This window comes from Scyliorhinus canicula, chromosome 6 (assembly GCF_902713615.1).
Source record: "Scyliorhinus canicula chromosome 6, sScyCan1.1, whole genome shotgun sequence".
NCBI classification, from domain to species: Eukaryota; Metazoa; Chordata; class Chondrichthyes; order Carcharhiniformes; family Scyliorhinidae; genus Scyliorhinus; species Scyliorhinus canicula.
Genome location: NC_052151.1, coordinates 97,860,565 through 97,869,258, shown reverse-complemented (window position 1 = coordinate 97,869,258; position 8,694 = coordinate 97,860,565). Strand labels below are relative to the sequence as shown.

General features: G+C 42.6%; 1 protein-coding gene across 2 annotated transcripts in view; it reads right to left on the bottom strand.

The window, feature by feature from the left end:
- Window positions 1-364: 364 nt before the first annotated feature.
- hsf2 (heat shock transcription factor 2) overlaps window positions 365-8,694 on the bottom strand; it is a 38,894-nt gene continuing 30,564 nt past the window's right edge. Inside the window, exon 12 of one of the 2 annotated variants that reach the window (XM_038799708.1) lies at window positions 365-1,021. In XM_038799708.1, the coding sequence (XP_038655636.1) occupies window positions 738-1,021 (284 nt within the window). In that variant the 3' untranslated portion in view covers window positions 365-737. The remainder of the gene's footprint in view (window positions 1,022-8,694) is intronic. The other variant, XM_038799709.1, reaches the window with a different exon arrangement.

Here is an 8,694-nt window from a genome sequence, read left to right as displayed (position 1 = left end):
ATGCATAGTTCTTACTGATGGAATAGTACTGCTCATAACCACTAAGCACAGCATTGGACCAAGTGTACACTTGTCATGGCTCAACCTCAGCTGACTACCAAGACATAACCAAAATAATATTTTAGAGATTTCATGGATGTATGACTATAGCATCTTGGGATATAGGAGAATGTTATTTTCTTTAAACTTTTGAGCATTCTTTATCTACTCTTAATTTCCTCAAAATAAAAGACCAACAGCCTTAAGGAAATGCAAGGCATAGCCTGTTGGTGTGATGTAATTTTTCTACACTTCAGAACTGATTGCTACAGCAAAGAATCTGGTTACATCAGCTGTAGCACAAGTCACAGAACCCATGCCCAAGTTTGATCCAAAACAGGATAGTAAAGGTTTTTTTTTAATGGTCATGGAATGTGACATTTTGCACAATACAAAATTGCAAGATATAGATTTCAATTTCACACACTGTGCCATTCGGAACAAAATAAAACAATGCTGTGGCGATGGTACAAAAGAAAAGCACACTTGACATACTTACATAAAGTTGCATTTCTGCTGGAATTTTTAGAATACATGGAACTTTGTATATATTAGCAAAAACTTGAATACAACATATTTACATGAAACATAATACAGGACATGAACTACATAAACCATTCTTACAGTATAAATTAAATGTTTCAAGTTTTAAGTTAGTCATTAGATAGATGTATGGATAAGGACCTTTAACTTATTGGCTAACTGTCCAGTAAAGAATTTTCACCATCTAGAGAATCTGAGGGAGCCAATTCACACAAGTAAAATAATGTTTCTTCACTTGCTTCTTCTTCTGTGAGAGGTTCCAATTTAAAAAGTTGACTGGTCTTTTTTTTCTCATCTTCCCCATCTATCTCATTTCTCTGTAGATTGTCCTCGTATGTACACTTGAGACCTGTAGTGTGTTCCTTTTCTAATATAGATGATGCATTTCCATCCAAGAAAGTTAGCACAGGGTACATATTGTATTGCATCAGCTGCTTTCCTGCAAACCAAAAACGAAAGGTTTTTTTTTAAAAAAGAGGACAGAAAACTAAACACAGCAATCTTTCCACAGAACTCTTGGATAAAAGCATTAAACATTTATTAAACAAACTAGCTTAAGCATTTTTTCTCTGAACAGACAATTAATTGTTTTACAAACTTCCCAGAAGGCGGAAGGAACAATATCATTGTGTTTACGTTACTGTTCTTATAATTGATAGTCATTAAAAACTCACTAGGGAACAGGCAATTCTGGATTTGGTGATGTGCGATGAAGCAGACTTGATTAGGGAACTTAAGGTGAAGGAACCCTCAGGGAGCAGTGACCACAATATGATGATGTGGAGATGCCGGCGTTGGACTGGGGTGAGCACAGTAAGAAGTCTTACAACACCAGGTTAAAGTCCAACAGGTTTGTTTCAAACACGAGCTTTCGGAGCACGATTCACCTGAAGAAGGAGCCGTGCTCCGAAAGCTCGTGTTTGAAACAAACCTGTTGGACTTTAACCTGGTGTTGTAAGACTTCTTACTGTGCACAATATGATAGAATTTACCCTGCAGTTTGAGAGGGAGAAGCTGAAATCAGATGTAATGGTATTACAATTAAATAAGGGTAACTGCAAAGACACGAGGGAGGAGCTGGCCAGATTTGATTGGAAAAGGAGCCTAGCAGGGGAGATAGTGGAACAGCAATGGTAGGAGTTTTTGGGGTTATTCAGGAGTCACAACAGAAATGAAATAAAAATCGCTTATTGTCACGAGTAGGCTTCAATGACGTTACTGTGAAAATCCCCTAGTCGCCACATTCCGGCACCTGTCCGGGGAGGCTGGTATGGGAATCAAACCGTGCTGCTGGCCTGCTTGGTCTGCTTTAAAAGCCAGCAATTTAGCCCAGTGAGCTAAATTCATGCCAAGGAGGAGGAAACATGCTAAGGGGAGGACAAGGCATCTATGGCTAACAAGGGAAGTCAAGGAAAGCATAAAAGAAAAAGCATACAAAGTGGCAAGGATTAGTGGGAAGCCAGAGCATTGGGAAGCCTTTAAAAGTGAGCAGAGGACAACTGAAAAAGCAATAAGGGTGAAGAAGATGAAACGAGTGCAAGCTAGCTAGTAATTTAAAAGAAGATGGGAAAGAGTTTTTTTCAATACATAGAAAGGTAAGAGAGTGACAAAACTAGACATTGGCTTGATGTCGATGTGGCTGGAGAAGTAATAATAGGAAAAAAAGAAATGGCAGAGAAACTGATTAGTTACTTTGCATCAGTCTTCATGGAAGTGGGATGCCAGAGCTCCCAGATAATCAGGGGGCAGAGGTGAGTGCAGTGGCTATCACTAAGGAACAGGTTCTGGGGAAACAGAATGTCTCAAGGTGGATAAATCACCTGGACCAGATGGACTACACCCCAGGGTTCTAAAAGAGATAGCTGTGGAGGCATTGGTGGTAATCTTTCAGGAATCACTGGAGGCAGGAAGGGTCCCAGAGGACTGAAAACTGGCTAATGTAACACAACTGTTTAAGAAGTGAGGGAGGCAGAAATTATAAGCTGGTTAGCCTGTCTTCGGTCATTAGTAAGGTTTTAAAGCCCATTATTAAAGATGAGATCGCAGAGTACTTGGAAGTGCATGGTAAAATAGGACTGGGTCAGCATGGCTTCATCAAGGGGAGGTCATATCTGACAAACCTGTTGGAGTTCTTTGAGGAGGTAACAAGGAAGTTAGACAAAGGAGAACCAGTGGACGTGATTTATTTAGATTTCCAGAAGGCTTTGACAAGGTGTCACATGGAAGACTGTTAAATAAATTAAGATCCCAGTAAGATCCTGGTATGGAGAGAGGATTGGCTGACTGGCAGAAGGCAGAGCGGGGATAAAGGGATCTTTTTCAGGATGGCAGCCGGTGACTAGTGGTGTGACTCAGGTGTCAGTGCTGGGACCATAACTTTTCACAATATACATTAATGATCTGGAAGGAGGAACTGAAGGCACTGTTGCTCAGTTTGCAGATGATACCAAGGTTTGTAGAGACAGGTAGTATTCAGGAGCAAGGAGACAGCAGAAGGATTTGGACAGGCAAGGAGAGTGGACAATGAAGTGACAGCTGAAATATAATGTGGGAAAGTGTGAGATTATGCACATCGGAAGGAGGAATTTGGGCATAGATTAATTTCTAAATGGGGAAATGCTGAGGAAATCAGGAGCGCAAAGGGATTTGGGAGTCCTTGTTCACAATTCTCTTAAGGCTGGTTTAGCTAGGGGCTGGTTTAGCTCACCAGGCTAAATCGTTGGTTTTAAAGCAGGCCAGCAGCACGGTTCGATTCCCGTACCAGCCTCCCCGGGCAGGCGCCGGAATGTGGCGACTAGGGGCTTTTCACAGTAACTTCATTGAAGCCTACTCGTGACAATAAGCGATTTTCATTTCATTTTCATTTCGTGTTAACATACAGGTTCAGTCGGCAGTTAGGAAGACAAGTGCAATGTTAGCATTCATGTCGAGACGGCTAGAATACAAGACCAGGGCTGTATGTCTGAGGCTGTATAAGGCTCTGGTCAGTCCCCATTTGGAGTATTGTGAGCAGTTTTGGGCCCGGTATGTAAGGAAAGATGTGTTGGCCTTAGAATAAGGTCCAGAGAAGGTTCACAAGAATGATCCCTGGAATGAAGAGCTTGTCATACGAGGAACGTTTGAGGACTCTGGGTCTGTACGCGTTGAAGTTTAGAAGGATGAGGGGGGGATCTTATTGAAACTTAGAGGGTACTGCGAGGCCTGGATAGAGTGGACTTGGAGAGGATGTTTCCACTTATAGGAAAAACCAAAACCAGAGGACACAATCGCAGATTAAAGGGAAGATCCTTTAAAACAGAGATGAGGAGGAATTTGTTCAGCCAGTGGGGGGTGAATCTGTGAAACTCTTTACTGCAGAAGGCTGCGGAGGCCAGATCACAGTATCTTTACGACAGAGATAGATAAGTTTGTGATTTATAAGGGGGAAATCAGGGGTTGTGGGAAGAAGGCAGGAGAATGGGGATGAGAAAAATATCAGCCATGATTGAATGGCGGAGCAGACTCGATGGGCCGAGGGCCTAATTCTGCTCCTATGTCTTATAGTTCACCAATGCCCTTTAGAGAAGGAAATCTATTGTCCATATGAGGTCTGGCCTGTGTGTGATTCCAGACCAACAACAACTCTTCACTAGTCCTGGAAGACCCCCAAATACTGGAAGGGGATTGGAAGAGCAAATACTAAGCAAATTTCTGAGTGCAAAAACAATAGGGCAGTAATAATTGGGGACTTCAACTGTAATCTATAGTTGGCCTATAATCAATTGGGATACTAATAGTGTGAAGGGCACAAAATTCTTGAACTGTATTCGAGAACTTTTTTAGCCAGCAAAGAGCAAGCACAAAGAGGGCACAATTCTAGATTTAGTCCGAGGAAATGAAGCTGGGCAAGAGTATGAAGTAGCAGTGGAGGCCCGATCAGTGACACTGACCATAATAGTTAGATTTAGCATAATTATGGAAAAAAGACAAAGGTAGAACAAGAGTACAAGTTGCCCAGATGCAGCTACTAGAAGGAAAAAAAATAGCGCCAAATGAGTAGGAGGAATTCAAATAGGCACCTTGTAGACATGTCCCCACAAAGAAAAAGTGTGGTACCGCCAAATCTAGAGCACCTGCTCTCCAGAAACATACAAGCCAAGGTAAAGCAGAAAAAGAAAAAGTTTGAGTCACAAAAGTAAAAAAGGAAATGAGAAAAGCAAAAGAGAATATGAAAGAAAATCAAAGAAAACCAAATGTTTTATCAATACATTAAGAGCATGAGAATAACTAGGGAAAGGGTATGATCTCAGAGATACACATATGCAGACGATGCAGACAGGGTTCTCAATGAGTACTTTGTTTTGATCTTCATCAATGAGACATTCTAGTTAAAGACGAGTGTGAAATATTAGATAAAACAAGCACTGAAGGGAAGTGCTAGGGACACTGACATCCTTGAAGGTGGATAAGTCGCCAGGGCCAGATGGATTGCATCTCAGACTTGTGAAGGAAATAAAGGAGGTAAGAGCAGAGGCCTGGAGGATTATTTTCCAATCCTCACACGATACAGGTGAAGTATCGGTGAGGTATATCTGTCAACATCGCATCATTATTCAAAAAGGATGAGAGGGATATGCCAGAAAATTATAAGCTGGTCAGTCTGACTTCGGTGATGGGTAAATTACTGGAATTAGTTCTAACACACAGAATCAATTGCCACTTAAAAAGGCACTGATGGATCAGGGATGGTCAGTATTTTGGGGGGAAATTGTTCAACTTAATTGAATTTTTTGAGGAAGCAAAGAGGATCGGTGAGGGTACTGTAGTGGATATTGTCTACATGGATTTTACTGAGGTGCTTTATAAGATCCCACATACATGCCAGTCTAGCCAGAAAGATGAAATCTCATGGGATGCAGACGAAAGTGACGAGCTGGATCCTAGACAGCATGGCGACACAGTGGTTAACACTGCTGCTTCACAGCTCCAGGAACTCTGGTTCAATTCTGGCCTCAGATGACTGTGGAGTTTGCACTTTCTCTCCGTGTTTGCGTGGGTTTCCTCTGGGTGCTCTGGTTTCCTCCCACAGTCCAAAGGTGTGCGTGCAGGTTAGATGGATTGTCCATGCTAAATTGCCCCTTGGTGTACAAAAGGTTAGGTGGGGTTACTGGGTTGCAGGAATAGGGAGGCGGCGTTGGCTTAGGTAGGGTGCTCTTTCTGAGGGTCGGTGCAGACGGGATGGGCCAAATGGCTGCCTTCTGCACTGTAAATTCTATGATTCTATGAAAATTGGCTTAGCAAGAGAAAAGAAAGGGTAATGATCGACGGATGATTTTGCAAATGGTAAGCGGTTTCCAGTGGCGTTCCACAGGGTTCAGCGTTGGGTTCTTTGCTGTTTGTTGCATACATTAATGATTTGGACTTAAATATGGGAGGCATGATTGGGATATTTGCAGATAACACATTGGCTATGTAGTTTATAGTCTCCAGAATGGTATTAATGGCTTGATTGAGTGGGCGGAGAAGTGACAATTGGAATTCAATCTGGAGAAGTGAGGTATTGCACCTGGAGAGGGCAAATAAAGCTAGGTAACAGTACACAGGAGGATATTGAGGGGTAGAGGAAGTGAGACACCTTGGAATCCATAGGTCTCTGAAAGTGGTAGGACAGGTGGACAATGTGGTCAAGAAAGCAAATGAATGCTTTCCTTTATTGAGCGAGGTATTGAATAAAAAAAACAATGGATGTAATGCTGGAACTATATAAAATGCAGGTTAGGTCACAGCTGGAATTTTGTTGACAATGCTGGTCACCGCATTACATAAAGGACATAATTGCTCTGGAGAGTTTGGAGGAGATAAGAACAGAGAGCACGGGAGAGATGTCACAAAGGGATATGTAAATACTTTAGAACAGGTTGTTATTACAAGGGAGAAAGTGTTAGGTGTGTTAAAAAGCATTAAGGTAGACAAATCCCCAGGGCCAGATGGCATTTATCCTAGGTCACAGAGGGATGAAATCGCTGGGCCTCTAACGGAAATCTTTGTTTCCTCGTTGGGAATTGGAGGATAGCCAATGCTGTCCCGTTATTTATGGAGGGTAGCAAGGATAACCTGGGTAATTATAGGCCAGTGAGCTTGACGTCTGTGATAGTGAAATTGTTGGAAACAAATTCTCGGGGATGGGATCTATACACATTTGGAAGTGAATGGTCTGGAATTTGACTGAGTTTTTTGAAGAGGTGACAAAAATGATTGACGAGGGAAGGGCTGTGGATGTTCTCGACATGAACTTCCGTAAAGCATTTGACAAGGTTAATCATGGCAAGCTGGTGCAAAAGATTAAATCAAACGGGGTCAGGGGTGAACTAGTTAGAATCGGACTGGCTTGGCCATAGAAGTCAAAGAGTAGCAGTGGAAGGGTGATTTTCCGATGGAGGTCTATAACTAGTGTTCCGCAGGGATGGATATATATATATATAAATAAATAAAATGACTTGGAAGAAAACATAGCTGGACTGATTAGCAATTTTGGGGATGATATTAAGATTGCAGGAGTTGCAGATAGTGATGAAGATGTCAGAGAATACAGCAAGATATAGATAGGCTGCAAAATTGGGCAGAGAAATGACAGATGGAATTTAACCCAGATAAATTATAGGCGAGGCATTTTTTAGATCCATATCAGGTGGGAGCTATAAAATAAATGGCAGAACCATTAGGAACATAGTCACACACATCTAGATGTGCAGGTCCACAGTTCCTTAAAAGTGGTAGCACAGGTGGAAATGGTGGTAAAGAAAGCATATGGCATGCTTGCCTTCATCAGACGGAGTTACACGTATAAACCTCACAAATTATGTTATGTAGAACGTTGGTTAGACCACATTTGAAATACTGGGTCCAATTCTGGTCACCACACTACCAGAAGGACGAGGGGGCTTTGGAGAGAGTACCAGGATGTTGCCTAGTATGGAGGGTATTAGCTGCAAGGAGAGATTGAATAAACTGGGATTGTTCTCCCTAGAGAGATGGAGGATGAGGGGCAACCTGATAGAAGTTTATAAAATGATGAGGGCTATAGATAGGCTGAACAGTTGGAAGCTTTTTTCCAGGGCAGAAATGATAATTACGTACAAGTCCAAGGTGAGGGGTAATAGGTTCAGTGGAGATGTTCAGGGGAAGATTTTTAGAGGGTGGTGGTATCCTGGAATGCACTGCCAAGTGAGGTGGTTGAGGCAGATTATGTTAGCTACCTTTAAGGCTTATATGGATAGACACATAAACAGACGGGGTACAGAAGGATAGGCGGTTGGTCTAGATAGGACACGTGATCAGTGCATGCTTGGAGGGCCAAAGGACCTGTTCCTCTGCTGTACTGTTCTTTGGGAATAGGGAAATATAACTTGCTGCAAGTTTAGGCACGGACAGTGGGAGTATTGGATGACCTGAAGTTTACAACGGGTTAGTGATCGGCAGAATAGTTGACTCCAGAGGCAATGAAAGCATCAATAAAGTGGCTCAGTAGCTCTCCTGCTTCTGAGCTAGGAGGCCCTGGGTTCAAAGCAAGTTGCGAAATAGCCTGAAAAATCCTTCCAAACACCACACCGTCCTCCAAGGGCAAAAAAAAGTTCAGGAGAACCAACTGCTTCATCATGACCTTTCCTCCATCAAGGCAAGAGGCAGGATGCTAACATGATGACTTCACTGTTCAGTTCTCAAGGGCGATCAGGAACAGGCAATAAATGTTGACCTAGCCCGTTAAAAGTTCTACTCACAACTCCCTACTTAATAAAGCAGTCTTTTCCTACATGCAGCAATACTTGGGGGAAACATTCAGGTTTGGGCTGATATGTGGCAAGAAGGATCTGCACCACACTCGAGCCAGGCATTGACAATCCCCTACCAGAGATTCTCACAATTTTCCCCATCATATTCAAAGGAATTACTACCAGTGAACCCACCAACATCCTGGGCGGGTCAACATTGGCTCAGAAACATGACTTGGATCAGCCAGATAAATCATTTTCTTAGGCAGTCCCTCCGCATCACAGATGACTTTCTTCCACTCTGATTCAATGGGTTGAGGTCTGCAGCCTCCAAACATGCAGGATAGCTTGTGCTTGGAGGACG